This window comes from Erpetoichthys calabaricus, chromosome 7, assembly GCF_900747795.2.
Source record: "Erpetoichthys calabaricus chromosome 7, fErpCal1.3, whole genome shotgun sequence".
In the NCBI taxonomy this organism is placed as follows: domain Eukaryota; kingdom Metazoa; phylum Chordata; class Cladistia; order Polypteriformes; family Polypteridae; genus Erpetoichthys; species Erpetoichthys calabaricus.
The window spans coordinates 97,070,194-97,097,646 of record NC_041400.2 but is presented as its reverse complement, the minus strand read 5'-3'; the positions used below and the strand labels follow the sequence as shown (position 1 = coordinate 97,097,646).

The following is a 27,453-nucleotide window of genomic DNA, read 5'->3' as shown; positions in this document are numbered from 1 at the left end:
AATTGTTACACTTGGTTCACTTATATGCAAGAATGGACAACAAAAATAAACAAGAATAACAGCATTAAACAGCAGATAATCACCAACAGATTGAGTTACTGTATATATTTCTTTGTACTAACAGATTCAAACTGTATTATCAGACTGGTTATTGTTTAACAGTCTAATGGCTTTGGTACAATGTTTTTTATGAAAAATGTCAGCTCTGCACCATGTACTTTGGTACCACGTACTAGAGGGCAAAAGGGCAAACAGTCCATTTTCGGGGTAAATGTGGCCTTTCTGTTTTTGCACTGTTTGCTGTAGAGTTCCTGTTTACTAGGAAGAGATGTTCCAGTGAGCATCTCAGCTACTCTCACCACCTTCTGCAGTGAAATCCTGTTGGAGGCTTTACAGTCCTGATACCAGACAGAGATGCAGGTGGTCAATATATGCTTCATCTGTAGAAAATGATGAGGATGGGAGTGGGGAGGCAATCTCTTTTAATGTTCCACAGGACATGCAGTCACCTCTGAATAGAGAAGGAGGTGTGTTGGGTCCAAGGTGAGATCATGTGTTATCTCAAGTCCCAGGAACTTTGTGCTCCTGACTGACTCCATAGTAGAATTGTTGACAGAGAGGTGAAGTTGTGTGGCATGGTCCTCCATAAACTTTTCAGTGTTCTCCTTTATTTTATCAACATTCAAGGTCACGTTATTGCTCTCACAGTAGTTCACGCTTTGTTTCACCTCCTCTCTATAAGCCATCTCATCAATACCACTGATGAGGCCTATCACTGTTGTGTTGTCTGTGAACTTAATGATGTGCAGTCATAGATTATCAAGGTGAAGATTAGATCAGTCAAGACAGAATCTTCGGAGCCTTCAGAGCCAGTGCTTAAAATAATGGTATTTCATGTATTGTTTCCAACTCAGACTAACTGGTGTCTAATATACTATTTTGGGGGGGTGTTGGGGGGGTGAGGGGTTTTTGGTTTGTCATGGGTTTCCAAAACCTGTAGAGCAATGTTGTCCATGAGGTGCTGAAGAATAATTGTATTGACTCTCTCAGGGCGAATGTTGACATTTGTCGAAATTCAGGGGTAGAGAACAGTAATCAGCTGTGAACTGCGACAAAACTTGCCATTACGTTTTAGTTTAACTCTCTTTGCTAGAAGAAAAGTTAGCTTTGTTGATTTGACTTCAATTCCCTGCGCATGATTAAGTGACAAGAGGAAACAACCTCTAAAATGACATCAACATCTGGCAAGAGACCAAAACGAATACGCAAAGTTCAATACTTCGTGGACAACATTTTGCATATTATCGCTGAATCACACTCTTGACTTGTCGAACTGTGATTTTGATGCAATTGATCTGGAGATAGAGATTAAAAATGAAAGAGAGATACCAGCATGAGTTGATTGGTCTGCAGCTGATGTGCCTACAAGAACGTTTGTCTGGGAGGACTTCCACTTACGATAACAAGAGTTGCAAACCAGATTGCATTGCATTGCTTCTGCCACCACCAAACTGGCAGCACCCAGCGTCAAAGCAGTGCTACTGTTCCTGTGTGGTTACCCTTTCTTTTTTAGATCCACATCCCCTGACACGGCTTTATTATATGCACTGAAACTAACTGCATATTAGTTTAAGGCATCTGATTGTAATTAACCTGTAACAATATAATGGTCCAGGGAATAGCCAAAGTATTCCAAATACCATAGCTGCTTTAGCGTTGTTACTATCTTTATCTTCTTTCAGCTGCTCCCCATTAGGGGTTGCCACAGCAGATCATCTTTTCCCATATTACTCCCACTGCACCACTCAGAGTATTTATATCACTATATCTGAGTGGGGAATCACAGATCTACAGCAGCTGATCGGAAAGAGAATTATCGGTATACAGCATCAAGCACACACTGCCTCAGCCATGCTGTCTGTTGAACTGCTCTCACATGGCAAACGCTTCAAAGCCTTTCCTGTACGGACCTCGCGCTTCAGAAACAGTTTCATCCCAAGAACTATAAACGCACTCAATCAGTCCATCAAGTTCTCCTTGTAGAACTGTTTGTACTTCTAAGTACAATCACCTCACTGTAAACTTGCACTACAGTTATAATATTGCACAACTTGAGCCACTTTCTAAAGCGCGTATTTACATATGATGATGATATAATTTTTAAGATGAAATGCAGCAAAATATGTTTATTATATTATATAGATAAAACTTTAACTTCATTTAAATAATCTATATTGTTAATAATTAAACATGTGAGGACACAGTGCCACAGTGCTAGCGAGGAGCTGGCACTCCGTTCACAGATTGTTCCTGCCTCGCGCTGTATTCTTGCTGGTGCTGGTGCGACACTGGAATGATAGATGGATAGAATAATTAAACACGTACTACGAAGATATTTCAGTGTTCTTTAAAAGTTTTGAAGAATCGGCGTTCTAAGCTTACAGATGGCTTAACGTCTATTACAGAGCTGATTGTGTGGCAATTGGGTATTTGGAGAAAGAAAAGTAAGGAGAGCAATTTGGGGTTAGTACATTTGAAAGAGACAGTACTGCTAGAATAAAGTATTTCATCGAAGGTCGCGCATGGCGCAGCAAGCATCTTGCGTGAGACATGAACAATCACTGCGCCACCGTGTTGCCATGTTTAATAACATGCTTTAACTCTTATCATTGTGAAAATGATATCATGTATACAACTCAGTATTTTAATTATTCAGAGAGCTGTAATATTATGAATGTAATGGATTCTGTGTCATGTCGGAGGAAGAGAAAGCCCGGAAGCATGTAATGATTCACACACATAGAGCACATAGAAGATCAAATACAAAACAAAGCATTTAACGTGCTACTTTAGTTACAATGGGATTTGAGAAACTAGTAAATTAAACGATTTTAAGATGAAGTTTATGATGTTCTACTTTAATGATAAAATAAACTATGTGATTAAAGTGGAAATTTCGAGATTAACGTTGACATTTTGTGCTTTTTTCCCACTGTGTGCCTTTTTTTTCCTCCGTACCATAATAAGCTTTCATATGACACTCAGATGGTGGGCTGCAACTCGCCTTTTCACGGCGACTTTGATATGTGACAATTTCTTTTTTATTTTTGGCACTGTGCAACTTTGTGAACTTGAGCTTTCTAGTTTCTCCGACACGCTATGTCACTCGATCAACTTCCTTTTGTTGTTTATACCACTGTTTAAACCAACAAATAGTACGTTTTTCCACTTGGTATTTGCTGTAATTCTTCTATTTTCCCTTGTGCTTTTGCCATTGTCTTTACACAGAAAGCTGCGCTTAAGGGCTATTTATATTGATTTGCATATTCAAAGAGGCGTAATTCTGGGAGGAGTTGGGGTGGGACAGCAGGCGCGTGCACGTGCATTACTTTTCACACTGACCGGGATGTATGTAGCGGAAGAACGTGGAAGTTGGCATTCGCACAGATTTATGCATCTGGATTTTTTTTTACGTATGAACATTTAAGCTTTTGTGCTTACGCCATGTTATAGTGTGAGTTCTATACATGGCGTTATACTGTACATGAGGCCCCAGCTGTTTTATGTTTGTTTATGTATGAAACCATTGCTTTCTGTGCTTTTCCGAAAACTGAGTTTTTTTGAAAAAATATTCAGTCCCCAAACAGTTAAATGTGGAGATGAAGTTTAAGGATGGCATCAGAACACAAGTGTCTTGACCCTCCAGGTGTGTCAACCTCAGGTGGTGTGCAGTATCTATAGTGTCGCCGATGGAGGGATTAGGACGGTCAGCTGACTGAAGGAGATTTGGTATGGGAGAAAACCTGGATGTTATGTGGACCTTGAAAAGACTCTCAAGGCACTTCATCATATTAGGACTGAGTGCTATGGGAGTGTAGTCACTAAGGAATGCAACGGTTGACTTCCTTGATACTAGTATGAAAGATGTGACTTTGAAACAACAAAAAAAGCCTGGTTTAGAGAAGTGTTAAATACAACAATGATTATGTGTACTGATTGGTCAGCACATTCCCTGAGCACATGACCATATTATCTGGTTCTACAGCCTTTCATTGGTTGACTCTATGTATGCTCCTCTGAACATCAGTTATGCTCAGATGCAATACTTGGTCATCATCCCGAGAGGTGTATTTCCTTGCCGAAGTTTTGTTGGAAAAATAAAACGTTCAAAATTGCTGTTAAGTGTGTTGAGGAAGTCCTCATTGTCGTTGCAGGGAGAAGGAGCAGGCATGTAATCAGTAATACTTTGAATTTCCTGCCACAGGCTTCTGATGTACTGTTTTAGTTAAAATTGAAATAAAAAATCTAATTTGCATTATGAGTAACCATTATTTGGAATTTGATAGATATTTACCACTATGATCCTTAATTAAGCATTTAAAATCTCTTCGAACCTTCAGTATGTCTCATTTTTTTGTCAGGTAGTACCTGACATTTTATTGTTTGATTTCTTGTTCTCAGGATCTTTGGAGGATTTTTTACCTGATAAGAAAAGAATATAGCATTGCATACTGATTTTCTTATTGTAATTCTTTCATTGTAAGATAATTGGTAAAATCAATAAAAATTATTAAAAAAATGTAAATAAATGATGGTGGTCATTTCAACAACTACCTGTTAGTAAAGGAAGATGCCTATTTGGCCTCTGAACCTCTTAGTGGGATGCCTGTTGGCTGCTGTCTGCCTTTAGCATTGTCAACATTTGTTAATGACTGTAGTCACAGGTACTGCGTATTTGCTCTTTCCAACTTCTTACAAAATTTCTGCATCCTGATGTGTTGCTATTGTTCAAATATTGTAAAGAGCACCTGAAAATAATAATTCAAACTCCAGTGCATTAACACTAACAGTGTAACTAATATCAATTGGACACATTATATTTAAAAGCACCTTGTTTTGGGTATTCTTTCTTAGTGAAGGAGGATCAAGTTATTTCCATCCAAAAAGTGAATCTTCTGTGTTCAAGTCAGGATCATGGATGGGGCTTCAGTCCAATTTTTATATCTACTATCAATATATTCATGAAGACCATCTTGTAAAATAAAGGCTTAATATTTTCCAATCAAAAAACAGCAAAGTAATAATAATTATTTGGAGCATAGTTGGGGGTATTTATTTGAGGTAAAAAATAGGGTTTCTATAGCTTCCTCATATGTAATTTTACTGTTAAAACAATAACAATTTAACAATATAATCTGCTAAATATTAAGCATACTTTATGTTGCACATCTTATAATATTGAAATATTGCAATAAAATACATGGTATTTTCAGAAACTGCAAGATCTTAATCAAAACTTTTGCAACCTTTCGTTTTACTTCAAGCTGATCTTCATAAAAATGCCCTTTATCTCAATATTGTTTTGATCAAAATGAATAATAATTTTCATGCTGAAATTATGTTTATTTCACTGATGGCATTCTTCTTAGAGATGAATATCACTGGCATGCTAAAATAAAATAAAACAAGCAGTATTAACTGATCCTTGAGGAAGTGGTCCCTGCTCTGCTAGAAAAACAAGCTGTCTGCAGTGCTTTTAGGAGAGAAATGGTCAGCCCTAAGAACACATGCTAGAAAGAAGAAAAGAGATCTAAATTAGTCCAGTAATTGATACATGCTGGACAGAGGAACCGCAGAAAGTACAGTCCATGTCTTTTTTTGTACCCACCATCCACACAGCAAAATTGCTAGTATTATGTTAACCCTATTAGTTTTAAAGTAACCCTTCAAAGTGTATATGTGGAAACATGGTCAACAAAATTTTTGTACAATAAATATAAATTTAACATTGGTGATTTTGCTGTGCACCTGCAATTATTCTTATATGACTGACAAAACCTACTAGAATTCTAATATCTCACTTTCTCTTGCCTTCATATACACTTTGAGTTTATGGTGATTATTATAAAAAAGATAATTAATTAATAATAATAATAAAAAATAAAGCTAACAGCATTGTTATATTAGTCTATTTTTTACATTCTGCTGCTTTATGTAATAGCTGCTTTTTTTTTTTTTTTTCTTCAGGTATCTGTATTGCAAATTCGGAAAGTATTCTGACTGCTCACATTCCTATTATAGATGGTCATAACAAAAAGAATGGGCAGCTTACCACCAGAGATATGGGGTGGCAAAACATAGGAAAAACACAATCAAAGTTACCGCACGTAAAAGGTGAGTTTAAGAAAATTTGTGTACATGTCATTGTTGATATTCTCAGTCTTCTTTATATTGTTCATAACACTCAAGTAATTTCTTCCATTACATTGTGCTTATTTTTTCATTTTTGATGAAACCTTCATTAAATAATTTAACTCTCTCCACTTAATCTCCATGTCATCACCAAAATCAAAATGCCAAATCATTTGAACAGGGTTTTGCCAAATAGTATGAGTAATGTTTCTTTCTGGGCAGCATGGTGGTGCAGTGGGTAGCGCTGCTGCCTCGCAGTTGGGAGACCTGGGGACCCGGGTTCGCTTCCCGGGTCCTCCCTGCGTGGAGTTTGCATGTTCTCCCCGTGTCTGCGTGGGTTTCCTCCGGGCGCTCCGGTTTCCTCCCACAGTCCAAAGACATGCAGGTTAGGTGGATTGGCGATTCTAAATTGGCCCTAGTGTGTGGGTGTGTTTGTGTGTGTCCTGCGGTGGGTTGGCACCCTGCCCGGGATTGGTTCCTGCCTTGTGCCCTGTGTTGGCTGGGATTGGCTCCAGCAGACCCCCATGACGCTGTGTTCGGATTCAGCGGGTTGGAAAATGGATGTTTCTTTCTAGAATTGTGTTATTCTTGCCCACGTTAACCACATCAGGATGCGGTTTATCAAAAAGATAGGGTAAACGTTTTTTTGTTTGAATTCATCAATAATCTTACCCCTCAGTAGGCCTGTTAAGTGAAGTAACATATATAGACAGAATAGGCTCAAGCAGACAAAACAGTTTTTCTCAGGAGGTAATTGTTATTTAAATGGCAAAGGAGGAGCCAAAGCCAATGCAGACGTATTGCGATTACAACGGTTTCATTTCCACTCTAAACATATTCAGACCATTACGTGGGTACCTCAGTGGAGGTACAGAAAAAAAAACACTGATATATAAAGATTGAAGGTGCCGAGTACAGATACTGTATGTACCATCTACTCCCTCAATTCTTGTGAAAACAAGACTTCAGAACTCATGACTTCAAGGCATGTCTGAACTAAATTGGATTAATGTGCTCATAATGGATTTTAAATATTGCTTATAAGTTCACCAATATCATTGCAGGTCAATGAATAACTTTGTAATCATATTATTTGGTCAGAAGGGAAATTTGTTCTCTGCGGTGGGTTGGCATCCTGCCCAGGATTGGTTCCTGCCTTGTGCCCTGTGCTGGCTGGGATTGGCTCCAGCAGACCCCCTTGACCCTGCGTTTGGATTCAGCGGGTTGGAAAATGGATGGATGGATGGAAATTTGTTCTGGACACTCAGCTTAAGGTAGATGTTGAATTGTCAAGTGATCACTTAAATGGTAGCGAGGGTGTCCAAGGACTGCCTGACATATACTTCACTTTTTTATTAATTCTTCTTGTACTTGATGGCCAGCAGCCATACCTTTTGCATTTCAGAACAGGTAATCCACTTAAAGCTAAGCATATGTGGGCTGAGCAAGTGCTTGAATGGGAGATCATCTAGGAAAAGCTAGGGTTGCTGCTGAAAGAGGTGTTGGTGAGGTCATCAGGGAGTGCTTACCCTATTATCAATACCCTTAGTGCAGTGACTCAGAAACCTGCTATAGAAATGACTCTGTCCTTTGCATGAGACGTAAAGCTGAGGTCTTGACTGTCTGAGGTCATGAAAGATCCCTGGCATCCTTTATAAAGATTAGGATGTATCCCAATGTTCAGGCTAAAATGCCACCATGGCCTAGTCATTCTGGACCCCTGATCATCATCTGTCTTTAATTGGCTATCTCTCTCATCACTTCACCACCTAATGGCTAATGTGAGTGAACATACTGACACAAAATGGCTGCCCTTACATCCTCTACGTGGATGCTGCATATTGGTGGTGGTTGAAGTGCATGTAAAGAATTATTATTATTATTATTACTATTTTTATTGTTATTACTTCCAGGACATTTCTACTGCAAAATCGTCAATTAGAAAGCTGGAGGCAAATCAGAAATTGTTAGCAGATAATCCGGCAGCCAAGAAGACACCACTATTAAAGTGATTGTCTAGTTATGGTACTATTTTAGGGTCTCCTTGGTGAATGGCTTTCAGGTACATTTAAATAGATTGTAGCTAATCACAGAGCAAATTACAAAATGTATGCAAGGGACTGCACATGCTATTTTTTTCACAAGTGTAGGAAACTGTCTACAAAGTGTAAGGAAATGTTCTCAATGACTGGAAGATACTTCAAGGGAGAAAACAGCTAAATAAGGAACTTCTGAACCCAGAAGAAACACCCTCTTCAAAAGTGGCCATTCTGGAAGCAGCTGGTGGGGCTGGATCCATTACTGTGGCTGAGATTATTACAATGCATGCTGTTGAAGAGTCTTGGTTAATTCACCACTTCAATGTTGTGTGAAAGACTGCAACAGTATGTGTGGTGTGGAAAATTGGAAAATTAGTCTTCATTTTCAAAAAGAGAGATGAGAGGCTGCATTTCCAATGTGGGAGATGATTCTAATCTTGTCTGCATATGTTTTATTGACTTGGAAAACGCCTGTAACCATGAAATACAAAGTATCTACTCTTGTGCTGAAAAAGTACAGAGTTCCGCCTCATTTTTCCAAGCCATTTGTGTCCTGTATTGTATTTTCAGATGTAGAGTGGTCAACATTCTTGGCATTAAACTAAATATCTTTAGGTTGGATAAAGTAGTAGACTAAGGGTGCACCTTGTCTCCCTCCCATTTTTGTGATTTTTTTCAGAGAAAACAAAATATAACACAAATACAATACAGTTTGGAGGCCAAAGGATTGCACCTCTTTGGCTTGTGGATGATTTAGCATTTTTGGCCCAGACTGTTATGTCCAGTACACACTATCACAGTTTGCAACCAACTATTAAACAGTCAAGATGACAATCACAATCTAAGGTCCACAGTTTCCACCTAGGGAACTGTAGTTGCTGTGAATTAAAACAACTTCAGTATGGAGTCTTGTCCAAAAATGAGGGTTACTCTGGGTAAATTCCAGAGCACCTTCACTGGGACCAGACCCAGTGCAGACCAAGCACACACTGGAGATATTATATCTCTTGGATGGCCGGGGAGTGCCTAAAAATTCTCTCAGGAGAACCTAGAGTCTGATGCTAGGTAGAGGAAAGTTTAGACTAATAGACCTCTTATTATTTAGATTCTCACTAGCGCAAGTGCTACAGAAACAGAGGTGATAGGTTTATTATTTTCTTGCACACATTTTTACTGAAATAAATGCACATTATTCTACTGACATCAACTCTGAACCGTAATATTAATTAACAGTTACAGTTATACCGGCATCCCTGTAGCAGAGAGCACTGCATGAGGTGGAAGCAAAACCACTTAGTTTGCTCTTATCACATAGCACATTTAATGATTTAATCTTTTCCTTAGTAAAATGTTTTTGCAAAGTATCTCCTGTATCTATAAAATGCACTTCAGGTGGTATTTTTATATTTCTTTAAACACAGAGACGTGTCGAGTGATTCATTGCCAGGCAGCTTTTTACAACTCAATGTAACCATGCAAATGAAAAACAAAACCTATTAAACATTCATGCTTTAGTCATTTCAGCATCTAGTGAAATACAATGTTTATATTATATCCTCACAGGTGGCGCAGTGGTAGTGCTGCTGCTTTGCAGTAAGGAGACTGTGGAAGATTGTGGGTTTGCTTCCCGGTTCCTCCCTGTGTGGATAGCGCTTTGAGTACTGAGAAAAGCACTATATAAATGTAATGAATTATTATCAAGAGAAACATAAATGAAGGAATGGAATATTCTCTGTATACAGGTATCTACATACAGTAAGCAAGATTGCTAACAGAATTACTGCTCATAAATTTAGACATCAGACATACAGACAGTATATTTCTGGTTGTGTGCATTTACCTTTAAATTATAGGTGAAAAGAAATCCAATTTTGATCAGTTGTAAAGTTGTGCACTATATCTATGAATTTACCATTGACTGCTGTGATTCTCCTTTCATAAACATTTATATAGTTCTGAAGTTCTGCCAAAGCATTGTCTACTTTTGACACTTTAGTTTAGCTTTCATGTTATTATTGACTCGCTATACATGTACTGTAATTGCCTACTTCATAAAGCCATAATGAATCATGGATCAGTGTTTGAAAACTGACACACTAGATTTATATGGAACATGATACAAATTAAGATGCTTACTGGTCACATCCCAGTTTAGAACAGTGATCTGTAATAACCAAACAAAAAATGGAAGCATAGCAATTCATGTATAAAGGCACACTTGCCTATAATTTGAAAATACAAGCAATCATTCATTCTCGACAAGTGCAAATTTTTAAAACGTTTATATAGAGAAGCATAATGATGAGCATTTGTAAACTTTCAAAGCATTCTTGATAGGCAAGCAGGTAATTTTTTTTATTAATCATAACCCTGAAATCTCACAAAAACAATATATATATATAATATACATCCATCCATCCATCCATATTTCAACCCGCTGAATCCGAACACAGGGTCACGGGGGTCTGCTGGAGCCAATCCCAGCCAACACAGGGCACAAGGCAGGAACCAATCCCGGGCAGGGTGCCAACCCACCGCAGGACACTATAATATACATACATTTATATATATAAATTGATAAACTGAAATTATACCAATTGAATTAAATACAGAGCTGACAATCAATATAACAATTAAAACAGAATAGATGGAACTTTATTATTTGTCCTTCTTCTTCTTCTTTTGGCTGTTCCCATTAGGGGTTGCCACAGTGGATCATCTTCTTCCATATCTTTTTGTCCTCTGCATCATGTTCTGCTACACCCATCACCTGCATGTCCTCTCTCACCACATCCATAAATCTTCGCTTAGGCCTTCCTCTTTTCCTCTTACCTGGCAGCGCTATCCTTAGCATACTTCTCCCAATATACTCAGCATCTCTCCTTTGCACATGTCTAAACCAACGCAATCTCGCCTCTCTGACTTTGTCTTCCAAACGTCCAACTTGAGCTGACCCTCTAATGTCCTCATTTCCAATCCTATCCATCCTTGTCACACCCAATGCAAATCTTAGCATCTTTAACTCTGCTACCTCCAGCTCTGTCTCCTGCTTTCTGGTCAGTGCCACCGTCTCCAACCCATATAACATAGCTGGTCACACTACTGTCCTGTAGACCTTCCCTTTCACTCTTGCTCGTCTGTCACAAATTACTCCTGACACTCTTCTCCACCCATTCCACCCTGCCTGCACTCTCTTTTTCACCTCTCTTCCACAATCCCCATTGCTCTGTACTGTTGATCCCAAGTATTTAAACTCATCCACCTTCGCCATCTCTACTTCTTGCATCCTCACCATTCCACTGACCTCCCTCTCATTTACACACATGTATTCTGTCTTGTTCCTATTGGCCTTCATTCCTCTCCTCTCTAAAGCATATCTCCACCTCTCCAGGGTCTCCTCAACCTGCTCCCTACTATCGCTACAGATCACAATGTCATCAGCAAACATCATAGTCCACGGGGACTCCTGTCTAATCTCGTCTATCAACCTGTCCATTACCATTGCAAATAAGAAAGGGCTCAGAGCCGATCCCTGATATAATTCCACCTCCACCTTGAATGCATCCATCACTCCTACCACAGACCTCACCACGATCACACTTCCCTCAACATATCCAGTACATCTCTTACAAATTTTCTCCACTCATGACTTCCTCATACAATACCACAACTCTCGAGGCAACCTGTCATATGCTTTCTCCAGGTCCACAAAGACGCAATGCAACTCCTTCTGGCCTTCTCTATACTTCTCCATCAACACCCTCAGAGCAAACATCTGTGGTGCTCTTCCTTGGCATGAAACCATACTGCTGCTCACTAATCATCACCTCACTTCTTAACCTAGCTTCCACTACTTTTTCCCATAACTTCATGCTGTGGCTCATCAATTTTATCCCCCTGTAGTTACTACAGTCCTGCACATCCCCCTTATTCTTAAATATCGGCACCAGTACACTTCTTCCCCATTCCTCAGGCATCCTCTTACTTTCCAAGATTCCATTAAACAATCTGGTTAAAAACTCCACTGCCATCTCTTCTAAACACCTCCATGCTTCCACAGGTCCTTCTTTCCTCCTTGCTAATCCGTTGCACTTCCTGATTTACTATCTCCACATCATCCAACCTCTTCTCTCTCTTGGTCTCTTCATTCATCAGCCTCTCAAAGTACTCTTTTCATCTGCTCAACACACTCTCCTCGCTTCTGAGTACATTTCCATCTTTCTACTTTATTACCCTAACCTGCTGCACATCTTTCCCAGCTTGGTCTCGCTGTCTAGCCAATCGGTACAGGTCCTTTTCTCCCTCCTTAGTGTCCAACCTCTCATTCAACTCATCATATGCCTTTTATTTAGCCTTCGCCATCTCTCTCTTCACCTTATGCCTTATCTCTTTCTACTCTTGTCTACTTTCTGCATCTCTCTGACTATCCCAGTTCTTCTTTGCCATCATCTTCCTCTGTATACTCTCTTGTACTTCCCCATTCCCCCAACAGGTTTCCTTTTCCTCCTTCCTATGTCCAGATTTCACGCCAAGCACTCTTCTTGTTGTCTCCCTTACTACATCTACTGTAGTTTCCCAACTGTCTAGTAACTCTTCACTGCTACTCAGGCCACTCAGTGCCTGTCTCACCTTCTCCCTAAACTCAACCTTGCAGTCGTCCTTTTTCAACTTCCACCATTTAATCCTTGGCTCCGTCCTCACTCTCTTCTTGATCTCCAACGTCATCCTACAGACCACCATCCTATGCTGCTTAACTACACTTTCCCCTGCCACCACTTTGCAGTCTTCAATCTCCTTCAGATTGACTCTTCTGCATAGGATATAATCTACCTGTGTGCATCTTCCTCCACTCTTGTACATAACCCTATGTTCCTCCCTCTTCTTAAAATACGTATTCACCACAGCCATGTCCATCCTTTTGGGAAAATCCACTATCCTCTGACATTCTTCATTCCTCTCCTTGACACCATACCTACCCATCACCTCTTCATCTCCTCTGTTCCCTTCACCAACATGTCCATTGAAATCCACTCCAATCACCATTTTCTGTCCCTTGGGTACACTGTTCATCATTTCATCCAACTCACTCCAAAAATCATCTTTCTCATCCATTGCACACCCAGCTTGCGGGGCATATGCACTAACAACATTCATCATCACACCTCCAATTTCCAGCTTCATAATCATTACTCTGTCTGACACTCTTTTCACCTCCAGAACACTCTTGACATACTATTCCTTCAGAATAACCCCTACCCCATTTCTCCTCCTTCCCACACCATGATAGGACAATTTGAATCCAGCTCCGATCCACCTGGCCTTACTCCCCTTCCATTTAGTTTCTTGCATGCACAATATATCAACCTTCCTTCTCTCCATCATATCTGCTAACTCTCTCCCCTTACCAGTCATACTGCCAACATTCAAAGTTCCTATCCTCAGTTCACTCTCTTTACCCCCTCCACTCCTCGTGCCTCCGGACACGTCTCCCCCGTCTTCTTCTCCTTCTTCTTCTTCAGCCAAAAGTAGCCCAATTTCCTCCAGCACCCTGTTGGCTAACAGTACTGGTGGCGGTCGTTGTTAACCCGAGGCTCAACTGATCCAGTATGGAAATTTGTTTTGTTGTTCGCATACTGATTTGGCAAAATTTTTACACCGGATGCCCTTACTGACGTAACCCTCCCCATTTATCTGGGCTTGGGACCAACATGAAGAAACACACTGGTTTGTGCATCCCCTGTGGCTGGGTTGGAACTTTATTATTTGTCCATGGTGGGAAATTTGTTTTTTTACAGAAACTCTTTAAATAAATACATACATAGATAGATAAATATATATATATATACTGTAAAACACAAGAGAAGACAGGAACAAGATATGGGGATCCACCATGTATATTGTGTACACTGTAGAGAACTGCCATTTCAATTTCAATATATTTTACATTTATATGATTTCTAGTTTGTAGATAATGTTCAAAACTCTGATGGGCTGACACTCCATTCAGGGTTAGTTCCCACCTTATGCCCAGTGCTATTTGGATGAACTCCAGTTCTCTGCATTTTTTAATTCTATTTGAGAATGTTATGTTAATATGTTTAAAATGTGCAAATTCCATACGGTGCTGGTCACAGGTCATCTCCTTGGGGGACATGATTACACCACAGTACACATTCCATCTCCCTACACGCAGCTCAAAATGAGTGACAAGTCTACTGAGCTCAATGTGTCTATCAGCAGTGTCTGTTCATTGCCTGGGTAGTAACATTCTTATAAAATCCATTTACATACTTTCACTGTCTTTTTATAAAAGGATAGAACTGGAAGTAAATAAAATATAACTAGGTGTGTGATAATATCCATAAAGCTGAAGAAGCAAAAATTATATAAAAGCTACATTTGTTTATTTACTTGATTGTCTGAAATTAAAAGGAAAGAAAACTTCTGTACTTGATGAAAGGAAAAATAAAGGGAGACAAACTAAATATCAGATTGTATGGATATGTCAAAAATGTAAGAACTGGAGCTGTAAACTTTATGAGCTAAATTTGAAATACATTTTTGTAGATTTTGAGCTAGAGTTTTGGTATGTAATTGAAATGCATTAGTGTTATTGGTTTTTTTTTGGCATCCCATCTGTTTCATCATATAACCTGGAACTCCCTTGGAAGAGAGAGCTCTATTAAGTTTAAATAGCTGGAGTGTAATTAAATGACTGGACTGGTGTGTAATTAAATGAGTTTCTGATTGAAGGAGATCAGCCAGTCTTAATCAGTCATCTTAAACCTTCACCTTGAACTTTCATTTTAAAAGAAACAAAGAGATTACACTAATTATTTGAAGCTCACACTGCTTTCACAGAGTGACATTTATAAACAGAATGATCCTTTTTCCTGTCAGTCAATGTTATATGCAGTCATTTAAAAGTGACTGACTCAATATTTTTAAAAATTTAGACTAATATTACATTCCCTTTAAATGAGAACTTAGAGTGTACTTACTGCAGTCCACTTTAAATTAGGTTACACAGAATTATCAAACCCTGTTAATCCAGTTCTGCTTTATTTGTTGAAGCCTGTCCTGGCAGTGCTGGCAAACACAAGAATTAACCTTGGATGAGGTGCCAGTATGTTGAAAGGTTCACAGGTTCACATAAGAGGATATTCACCCTAACATGTAACTCTTTGAGATGTGATAGGAAAACTGTCATACGCAGAGAAAAACCCATGCAGGCGATGTAAATTCTGGGCAGCTAATGGTCAGGTACAGAATTCAATCCCAGAATGCTTCTACTTCAAGAAGCAACAGTGCTAACCAGTGAAATATATTGTATAATCCACAGCGCCACAGTGGTTAGCATTGCATCATGGATTTGAATCCAAGTTCTTCAGTGTATGTTTGGAGTTTGCACAGTTTCCCTACCTCCGTGTATTCTGTTTTTTTTTCTTGCTCATCTCAGTTATCCATCCATCCATCCATTTTCCAATCCCCTGAATCCGAACACAGGGTCGCGGGGGTCTGCTGGAGCCAATCCCAGCCAACACAGGGCACAACGCAGGAAGCAAGCCCGGGCAGGGCGCCAACCCACTGCAGTCATCCCAGTTATGTGTGTGTTAAATTAATTGCTAGCATTTTGACCGCGGTGGACTTGCAACACATCCATACTTGGACATCAAAATTAAATTTGACAGTTCTTCTTTTTTGGTTTGCTACTCTTTTTCTCAAACAAGACAGAAATAATCATGTCATAGGTTTCCAAAGTAAGTGCTGTTTATCAGAAGTGGAAGTTGCTCTGTAAAGTGTGTGACTCATTTTCGATAGCTGAATAATAAGAACACAGGGCTTTCAACTGATATCTCTTTTTTGTTGTTGTAGTGAAAATGGTCGGGCCCACTCGTCTGTCTCGTGTGTGAATTAGCCTCTGGCAAAGAAAGACAAAGTACCATTTTGTTTTTAAGAAGCAGCATGAGGGATTTTGTTCTTTAATAAATATTTTCTTTCCTAATTATGACCTTTGGTAGAATAATGAAAGCCATCCGACAGGAATATTAAGTTATGTTTAACTAGGTTATAATTAGTTAATTGACAAAAAAAACATTAGTCAAATCCGGCAGTGTGGTTTTTATACCACTACAAGCTACTCAGAGTTATTAGGAGAGGCGCAGTCAAGTCAGTGTTTGGGTTTGACAAATTCCATACAAATTTAATAGTGATCAAGGACACATTGACAATCCAGGCAGGGTTTAAAAGATTATCTTAATGCTTCTGCAAACTTCCAGTTACCTCTAAACAGGGGTTGGTAAGTTTTAGTGTGGTTTTCATTCATTTCTGACAAAAACAAAGAAACTAAATAACAAGAGAATGCTAGAGAAACCCAGGCTCATTTATGCAAATTAAACAGTCTACTGAAAAACAGAATTACAGTAGAGATTATTTAGAACTAAACATGACAGATATTGTGATCACCTACTTACCTTAAGCATTGCACTTATCCATTCATTTCTTAAGAATCCTTTTTCCAATTGGAACACAAGGATCTGGTAGCATGAGGCACAAGGAAAAATCCAACTCTGACTGAAACATCAGTCCAATGAAGGGTAAACTTACATCCACTGGCTCCTAAATTAAACTTTACAGAGCTCTAATCACCAAATATGATATGCATGTCTTTAGAATGGAGGAACCCATGACCCATATTGAACATAAAAAACACATACCATAACCAGGTTGGAAATCAAACCCAGATCTCTTGAGCTAATAACACCAATGTGTTACTCCATAATCATCATCATCATCATCATCCCCACCAGTGTAAAGGCCATTTTTTACTCCGGTTAGTTCACTGCCCTCTAATCTTTTTCCTCTACTTTCCATGTTCCTAGACCCATACTTTTCATATCATTTTACACCACCTCCAACCATCTTATTTGACTTCCTCTTGACCTCATCCCCTTCACATCCACCTTCTCCCACAATTATACTCTGCCTTGCACTTTACATATCCAAAACACATTATTCTGTTTGTCCTCAAAAAATGCCTATCACCTTGACACCATAATATGTTATCCCATGATAGAGATAATAATTATTAAAATAATTATAATTGCAGTAAGCTCAGGCATGGAATTGTCTGACGCATCCAGCATATATTATCCCACCAGAATGTCCACAGATAGTTACAGTTCTTTCTGTTAATAATGACATTTTTGTGAATATATGAATACATTTCTTTCACCAACAGCCATTAAACAATGTAAATCTTAGGCTGTGAAACTCACTTATTAGTGAGGCTCAGCTTGAACTTGTGACAGTGATTAGAACTCTAATAATCAGCCCAAGTGTTTCTCGCCATCCGTCTACCACACTCATATTTTCCTATTTGTGATTGCTGGGGCGCCAGAGCTTGTTAAACTAACTTCCACCTTGAATATCACATGCCGGCATTTCCTCTCCATATCTTTATGAGCGCATGGTCTAGCTCCATCAAAGCAGTGTGATTTCCTTTGCTGTTACCCCACGTATTCAGAGCAGCTCAATGAAGCTTGGATCAGAGACACATCTAGGACATGTTGTATCTCTTAACAACTTTAATAGGTATTTAGGTCCACTGCTTTGGATTGTTATGTCATATCAAAAAATGGTAACACTTTAGTTTAGGTACTGCACAAATGCATCTATTACTCATTTACTGTTATGTAACAAGACCTTAACAAAGGCTTCTTTTGCTCTTCATACCTCTTACAAAGCATCAGTAGATAAGTTATTCTTCTCTGTGCAATGTAGCATTTGATATGCTGGCAAAATCACTTATGAATATGAAGGATTCACAAGTCTTACACTGAAGTATGCAATATCAAGAGACATTATGTCTCAGTCAAGCCAGCTCTGGCTGCTCAAAAGTGGTTATTTTAGGAGGCCACATTGTGCAAATGAATAACTGCTTTAATGACGCTTTATAAGTGTTACCTTATAACTTTTTTAAGGTCTTGTTATTATGAGTAAATAAGTAATAGATGCATTTTTGCCATACTTAAAGTGTTGCCTAAAAAATAATAAATGTCAATAATTTGACTTTTTCAGAGCAATAGATGCATTTCAAGCAGTGCATTTTTACAAAGTGTGCCTCACACATCCCCATAGATTAATTTAGTTAAAAAGGGAATGTTAGTATTTAATATCAGCATTATGAAAAAGTGACTACACAAAATAAATAACTTAAAATTCCAGCAGAATAAAAATGACCTGAAATGCAGTCTCTAGGCTCACTTTCAACCTTCTCACTTTCTAATGAGACAGTGAAGTTACTTTACACCCCTCTAGTACATGTAAATATATGGAAGATACCAAGGTAACATAGGTAATTCAAAAAATTTTCAAAGGTGATATTTTAGGCAGTGGATCCATATTACTACAGTTAGGCCCAAGGTTCTATGACCAGATGCATAGTTTGGATTATTTGTGTTTACAGATGACTTCTTGTAGGGGATTCCAGTTTTTCAGGAAATTTTGTGGCAGGTCTGTTTGCATCTCCATATAGCCACACACTGTAAAACTGTTTGTGTGTGCCATGTAGTATAATGACATCCCCTTGAGGAAAGACATCAAAAGAGAGCTGTTTAGTTTGTGTTGCTGCGACCAACCCTAGTCCCATTATTCTTCTGTCTGGCTCACTGAGCACTTTATTCTTTTCTCGCATGAATACCATGAACATGTTAAACTCTGACCTTAGGAGTAACATGAGAGTATTACATTCTGCCCAAATGGTGGATTCACAATGTATGCAGACCCCTTCACTTTCTGCACACTTTATTGTGTTGTAGATTTAGTTTTAAATGGATACCTTTGCCACTTTGCCTATCGGCCTACATGCAGTAACCCATAATGACAAACTAAAAACATGTTTTCAGAAAGGTTTGCAAATCTATCAAAAGTCTAAATCTCTCCTCCATATAACCCTTTGTGGTAACCCAAATTGTGGTTACATGCATCCTGTTTGCTATCTTTAAGATGTGTCTAGAACTTAATTGGAATCCTCTTGTGGTAAGTTTAGAAAGGCTCACACCTGTGTGTATAAAATCCCACTTGATGGCAGGACAAACACAAAGCCATGAATTCCAAGGAACTCTCTGTAGACAGCCATGATAAAATTATGGTAAGGCATAGATCAGGACAAGTGTATAAGCTTTGAGTGTTCCCAGGAGCTCAGTCACCTTAATAATTATGAAATGGAAGGAGTTTTAATCCACTGGGATTCCGCCTAGAGTTCACCGTCTGGCCAGACTGAATAACGAGGCAAGCAGGACCTTGGTCAGGGAGGTGACCATGAACCCAATGGTCATTTTAACAGAGCTTCAGAAGTCCACTGCTAAGATGGGTGAACCTGTTGGAATTACGGCCATTTCATCAGCACTCCATAAATCAGGTGTTTGTGGTAGAATGGCAAGACAGAAGCAATTATTGAATGAAAGGCATTTGAGCATGAGGAAAAGACTCTTAGGTCTGATGAAATAAGAAATTAACTCTCCGGGGCAGAACTCCAAGCACTATGTCTGGTGAAGGCAATGGCCCTGCTTGTCACCTTACTAATACAGTGAAGTATGATGGTGGCAGCATTGTGCTATGGGGATGCTTCTTAGTGGTTGTCAGAATTGCAGGAAGGATGTGTGCAGCCAAATACAAAGAGATCCTTGAAGAAAACCTGCTCTAAGAAGCACACAACCTCAGACTCACATGACAGTTCATCTTGCAGCACTATAATGACCTGAAACATATAGCCAAAACAATGACAGAATAACTTCAGGACAAGTATCCTGACTGTTATTGAATCCCCAGCCCAAAACCCAAACATAAATCTCATAGAAAATGTGCTGAGAGACCTGAAGATGGCAGTTTACAGAAATTTCCCATCCAGTGTGATGGATCTGCCAGAGAAGAATGGGATGAACTGCTCAAATCCAGGTGGCTCAGAGCCTGTGGAGACTTACTGAAGTACTGAATACTTATATGAATGACAGATTTCAGTTTTTGATTTTTAATAAATTTGCAAACCTTTCTTAAAATATGTTTTCACTTTGTCATTATGGATTATTGAGTGTAGCTTTACTAGAAAAAATGGCACATTTATCTATATTAAAAATTAAGTCTACAACACAATAAAGTGTGCTGAAAATAAAGAGGTCTGAAGACTTTCTGAATCCACTGTATATTTAATATAAGAGAGCCTATCATGTGTATTTGTATCTAACAAGAGGTGTTTTCTCTCTCAGAATTAGGTTCTTTTAAAAAAAAAAATATATATATATATATATATATATCTTCTGGTTTGTCCTGCTTCCACTTCAAAACCGGTCCTGCCCACACGCAGCCGACACGGCATTTCTCGATTCCTATTCATCGTCTTCCATGTCATGCACTATAATGGCCTGCTGAGCGTAATACATCCAACAAGTACTTGAGGTGCTGCCACAACAGTAAAGTAGCTTTACCACCTTTGCGGGAGCCAAATGTGTCTTTACAACAGCCTCTTACACAGCAAACATCAGAAGCTAAAAATTATCGTGAACACATTTGAGAATACAACTCTTCTCTAGCGTTTGCTTCCATGGGTGCATAGATAACAACCTCCTGGCCACGGACCATACTGTTTTAAAATACACGGGCACATTTATCACCAAATCTCTCCACTATACGCTAACACTTCTACCTCTCCAGGATATGGACAGTTGTATGTTTTTGATACAGCGCAAGCTACTGCAGTACACTTACAAAATAAAGCAAACTCTGCATGCAGCGAAAATGTACTTCTCCAGCTAGATTCCATGCTCAGAATCATCAACCCCTTCGCTAACTCATACAAACACATGCATGAAATCGCTCAATCCAATCCAACAGCATCTGTACGAATGGTTTTCTAGGAAAACCCTAGGCAGGATTTATGACGATACAATGCCCCGACATTGCAGCGATTTCCGTCGGAGAAGATGGTGAAACGCCTGCCGAAAGGGACATTCTATCCCATACGCAACTCCTGTAAACAGATTTCCACGCTCAATATGAATTGCGATCCTATGGTTTACCCACTTTTATTCTCTTATGGAGACATTGGCTGGCACAAAGATTTATAACATGTCCCCGATAAAAGAACCACCAAGCCAATTAAGGCTTACTCAATGCCAATTTTACGCGTACAGATTAGCAATGAGGAATATATTTAGTACTTTGCATTCCAGCTGCAAACTATTCCAACAGTACATCGTAGATGCATATGTTAAAACAGAGGGCGCACATCTCAACTATCTCAGATTACATCAACAAGATCTGCGCGTGGAACAATACAAAGGACTATCAGACGCACTGCAAGCAAACGCTGAAAATAACAACATATGAGTAGGCAAAATGATCATATTACCGTCCACATTTTCAGGAAGTCCAAGATACATGCAATAAAACTATCAGGATGCCATGGCCATAGTACATAAATTCGGAAAGCCTGATTTATTTATCACTTTCACATGTAATCCTACTTGGCCGGAAATTCTACATGCACACTGCGTCTTTCAAGAAGTATTTATTTCTTCTTGATTTCTGAATTCCTTTCTCACCGTTTTCCATTCCTATTCTTACACTGCCGTATGCTATGGGGGCGTCGGCTAGTAGTATTTATAAGCACTACAGTGTTTCATCCCTGTCCTTTACAAAAACAATATGAAAGATTGCACTCAGCTTGATTTCTTTTTAATGTCAATAATAGTGTTTTTAACATTTAACCGAATCCCATTTGGAGAAAAACAGACATGCATTTTGCTCTTCAACCAAACTATGCTGGAACAGATGGTGTACGCAGAATGTAGGATTGAGTGCACTGAAATAAAGTGAAGCAACATCAGACCATGTCCCATGCTGAACTGGTCATCTTTTTTATTCCATGTTGGTGGGCCTCTCTTTTTTCCTTAGATATACACTACATTATTGTACTGTTTTTTTAGTACCTTTCAGCACAAAACTAACCAGATAAAACCATGTTATTTATCTGCTTGTTAACAGTTTGTTTAACCCATTTCAAATTTTATTTTTCACATACAATTATAAACACAATACAATAGGTATAAGATACTTAGTTGCTAAACTCTGAGACTCCACATATATTTCTAGAAATCTTTCAGAAAATCTAGACACAAACCAAATTTCTAGCATCTTCTTCTTCTACTTTGTCTTAATCTTTTTCCACTTCTACATGGGGTTGACATGCTAGATCAACAACCTTCTCCACACCAGCTCGCTTCTGCACCTCCTCCCTGTCAGTCCAACTGTACTTTGGTCCCCCTCACTTTCTCTTCCCCTGTACTTCCATCCCCATCACACTTTTTCCCACATATTCATATGTCTCTCCTCATCACATGTCCATACCTATTCAACCTACTTCCTGTAGTTTTTAAGATATTTGTCTCACTTGGGTTGTTCCTGATTGTCTTATCTCTTATTCTGTTCTTTTTTGTAATTCCAACATTCTCATTTCTGCCACATCTAACTTCATATCCTGTGCAAAAATTTAATGCCCATGTTCAAGCTCCATACATCATTGCTGGTCTTACACCTGTCTTAAAAACCTCACCTTTTAACCTTCGCCTTATCTTTAACCTTCTTCGATCACACAATACACCAGATACCTTCTTCTAATTATTCTATTCATACCGCACTCTTTTTGTTATCTCTGCATATTTCTGCTCTATAACTAGGAAAGTGGTTGCAAACAATAATAATGTATCGAAACATTACCGTTACATCATATAAAAAATTAATTAATTCTAAACAAACATTAATTATATTTTTGTATTCATATTTCCAAACTTTATTATTGTAACCCTGATCATATTAAATTTTGTAACTGATGTTAGTAACCAAATAATGTGCAGTCACAAAATATGGCCATGTCTTCAGACCGTAAGAACACTCAACATTGTATCAACTGCCAGCTATGTTCACAGACAACAGCATGGCACATATAATTGACTCCAACAGTGTTACACCATAACATGAGCTTGGAAGGACATACCCTTATGTAAACGATGTTACGTCGTGCTGGTACAAATAAAATAAACACATTGTCCAATGGCTGTATGTAAAAAGGGTTCATTATGCTGCTCTAAAACATAAAATGAGTGTGTTGTAGTCTACGTTTATGCATAAGTGGGCTGCCTATCTGTTAGTGTACACATTTTTTTCAAATAAATGATCTCTACAATATCCTGAATTGAGTAATCATTGCAGAAAAATATTGGAATTGATGGGTGGAAGTGATGAATGCTAATCTCTTGAACACTAATTTTCATAAGAAGAAAAACCTAGGACAGTAATTGGCCTGAACATGTTATGCATTCTTTATTTAGAAACAGTTATCACACAAATTGGGGAAGACAAATGAGAGGCATTTTTTACATTTATTCAGTCTCAAAAAAGGTATATTATTATTTTACTGATTTTATTATTTTAGCAAAGTATTTCAATAGTAAATGCTGGTAAAAGATGTATCTAAAATAGCCATCACTAAATGGGCTTGATTTTTAATCCCCTGTTGTGAAAATTCCCAAAGACTCCTACACAGCATGAAACTTTAAGTATTTCAAACAATTATTGTGTCTTTTTTTCCCTTTTTGTCCTCTTTGGTATTTTAGATCCCTGCAGGTTGGCTGCTTGATAATTGCAATATACTGTATCATCAAACAAAAGGTCTAGTCCATTATTTTCTGATGGGCCTGAATGGAAGACATTTCATCACAACAGTGATTATTCTGTAAACAGGAAATAAGAATTTAGTTTATGACTGCACTGTCTGTAGTAAGGAATAGTTTTAAATGTGGCTTTTCAGTAGTCTCGTAGAACATTTTTCAAACCAAGTGATACACCAGCAATGAATTTATGACTTTTAAACAGCTTATCTTAAGGTCTACAGAATAATGTTTAAAAAATCTGGGAACCCAGGTGCTGGTTATAAACATGATGACCTATAAGGAAGGCCTCCACAGGATGAAAGAATAAGTTTTTTTCCAGGCTTACTGCTCTTCAAACGAGGTTTGAACCTAAGAATGCTTGTGGGCGTCAGTCAGTCGCCTGACTATTTGTCAGAGGTGCAAGTCATGTCACGGAAATTCTCAGTCACGGATTATGCTAAATTTTCCTCTCTATCTCATACTCAGATTTAATCATTGGTAATTCTCAGATTTTATAGTTAATAACATGATGCTTTTTTTGTGTGTCCTAACAGGACATGAAGGAGATTCTTGCCTTCGCTCCTCTGACTGTGCAGAAGGCTTCTGCTGCGCTCGCCATTTCTGGACCAAGATCTGCAAGCCAGTTCTTCAGCAGGGGGAGGTGTGCACAAAACAAAGGAAAAAAGGGTCACATGGTCTTGAGATTTTCCAGCGGTGTGACTGCGCCAAGGGACTTTCTTGTAAAATCTGGAAAGACGCCACTTCTTCCTCAAAATCGAGACTCCATGTGTGTCAGAAAATATAACAGAAGATAAATCCTGCTTTGAAAATGTGAAATACAAGTATTTACTTTACAGAGTCCTATAAAGACTTTTCAATGACACTAAAGTATGAACATGGATAATAGAAGGAATCCAAATGGTCTACTCTACGTGGCAATAAATGTACTAATAAATGTAACGTAGATTTGGTACCCTGTCAAAAGACTTTTTTTTATTGTGACATGATCTACAGTATAATGAGGATAAATGTAGCTGCCTTGGTGTAAGACAATACTTTTAAATGCAAATTCTGTCTTACAGAAAAGGAGAAAATAACTGCATCGAGTATGTAAATCAGTTGTTTTTCATGCATTTTTACTGTTAGTCTTTCCTTATGTGTTGACATTTAATAGAGACACCTAGTTATTCACCAGAGATTATTGCAGAATAGACAAACTAAAAGGAAATAAAAACACTACAACTGAAATCTGTTTGCAATTTTCATAAGGTAGCAGAAAGCTCATTCCTCATTTTGTAGAGTGAAGCTATGGAATCAGTTGTTTTAATGTAAACTGAGGGTAATCTGTTACAATAATTTAAAAAAATGATTCAGTTTAAAGTGCAAAAACAAGATGAATTTCACTTATTTCATTTATTCACAGAGTACTTTTCAAGCGATATGCACAAAGTGCTTTCCAATGACAGAACAAAAAGGTATAAAAAAGAATAACTTAAATAAAGAACCATTGCAATATTTCATATAAAATGGTATAAAAAATGTACATCAGCATATACAACATATCCCATTTTAAAGTTAACCATTTATCCAGACAATTTTGTAAATTATATTTAAGCTGGGTAATGCTTCTTAAATGACACAAAAAGAGCACTGAGTGATGCAATATCTTAAAGATTAAAGGACAGGTAGGGTACGAATGACCAACACTGCAAAAGTGACCCTATTGGGCAGGGATAAAGAATGTTGGCAAGCATCTGAAGGAAAAAGAAATTTATTTAAGTAGACATCATCATATAACCTTGAGAAGAATTCCACTTTGAGGAATTCACTTAGCAAGTAAAGCTGGTAGGTTTTTTGCATACATTACTGCAAGGTGTAATACATGAGGAAACGTCTCATTTGATAGCAAACATTTAAATGTAGCACTATCACTCTTTTGAAGAAAGAAAGAAAGAAAGAAAGAAAGAAAGAAAGAAAGAAAGAAAGAAAGAAAGAAAGAAAGAAAGAAAGAAAGAAAGAAAGAAAGAAAGAAAGAAAGAAATGGAATAGTTCACTATATTCAACTTAGCCATTTTGAAAGCTACTTCCTTGAAATTTCAGAGCTATATTGAAAAATATTCTTTTACATACAAACTAATGACACTGTGCAATGCACATATGTTTTATACTAATATTTTACATTTACAATGATCTCATGCAGCATTTAATAATTTATTCTTCTTCATAACTTACATGGCTCCCACATTATTTCTACCATACTGTGGTACTTTTTAGTCATTCTCTCTGCAATTTTACTACTTGCATTAACCTGTCATACATTGTGTGTAGAGGCATTATTTTCCCCAGCTGAAATGCAAACCTACAAAAAGCGACAAATATTTTGTTGGACGAAACTTAGCATTTTTTACAAAAATATTATATATACAATTTTAAATTTATTTTGTATGATATGTTGAAAAGATTACCATTCATTTACTTTCTGCCTTTGTTGGAATTTAACTGGCTTATTCAAATTGAAAGTGTTTTTATTGTAAATAAAATGTCCACTATTGCCAGTGTATTTATGGAAAAAGAGTATATTGTGTATAGATTTGCACTTGCATTTTATTGTTACTTGGAGAGAGCTGATGAAGTTTGGTATACCTTCTCTGTGGATTGCTTTGATTTGTGCAGTGTTTCTTAATGAAGGTGAAAAGGCAGTCCTGCCGGATATATGAATATGGAAGAACTCACACTAATGATAATTTGCAAATTGAATTTAACCTTGCCAGATTTTTTCTTCCACATTGAAATGGAATGCTGCTCACTACTTATAGAAATAACATTTCAAATCTGCCTCCACTTCTTGCAAACAGTTAATGTCTCACATTTCACTTCTGTGCATGTTGTGCTCTTATAGGTCATATTTTTCATTAGGGAAACCAAAAAAGCATGCTGAGTAATACCAGTTTGGCAAATACACAATCAGTACTGGACTGGTATTTAAACACAAGAGAAGGATATGGAAGGATGTAACTATTGCCATGTATATAGAAAAGTTGTAAATTCCCTCCAACACCTTTATTTTGACTATCGGCATTTTGTTAGAAAATCGCCAACTCTAGAGCTGTTAATATTTTACGATTATTTTATTTTTGTTTATTTGCTTCTGTTAAGACTGAATAAAAGTTTCCTTATTTTGTACTCCTGCCTGTCTTATGCATTATTTTGTCTTTCAATTACATATTACATTTACTTTTAAACAGATCTGTCTATGGACCTTAAATTGTAATACAAATAGTGTGTGAGCAACCTTATGAAATGTTCAGGGGTCTCAAAATAGATAACAGAACCAGATTCTGAATTTGCATTCATATCAATTTGATTTTCAAAATCAACTAAAGCAGAGATACAGTGATCCCTCGCTATATCGCGCTTCGCCTTTCGCGGCTTCACTCTATCGCGGATTTTATATGTAAGCATATTTAAATATATATCGCGGATTTTTTGCTGGTTCGCGGATTTCTGCGGACAAT

General features: G+C 38.0%; 1 protein-coding gene across 1 annotated transcript in view; it reads left to right on the top strand.

The window, feature by feature from the left end:
• Nucleotides 1-27,121, top strand: part of dkk2 (dickkopf WNT signaling pathway inhibitor 2) — a 99,726-nt gene extending 72,605 nt beyond the window's left edge. Inside the window, exons 3-4 of the mRNA XM_028805202.2 lie at nt 6,028-6,174; nt 24,493-27,121. Of these exons, the coding sequence (XP_028661035.1) occupies nt 6,028-6,174; nt 24,493-24,743 (398 nt within the window). The 3' untranslated portion in view covers nt 24,744-27,121. The remainder of the gene's footprint in view (nt 1-6,027; nt 6,175-24,492) is intronic.
• Nucleotides 27,122-27,453: the final 332 nt, after the last annotated feature.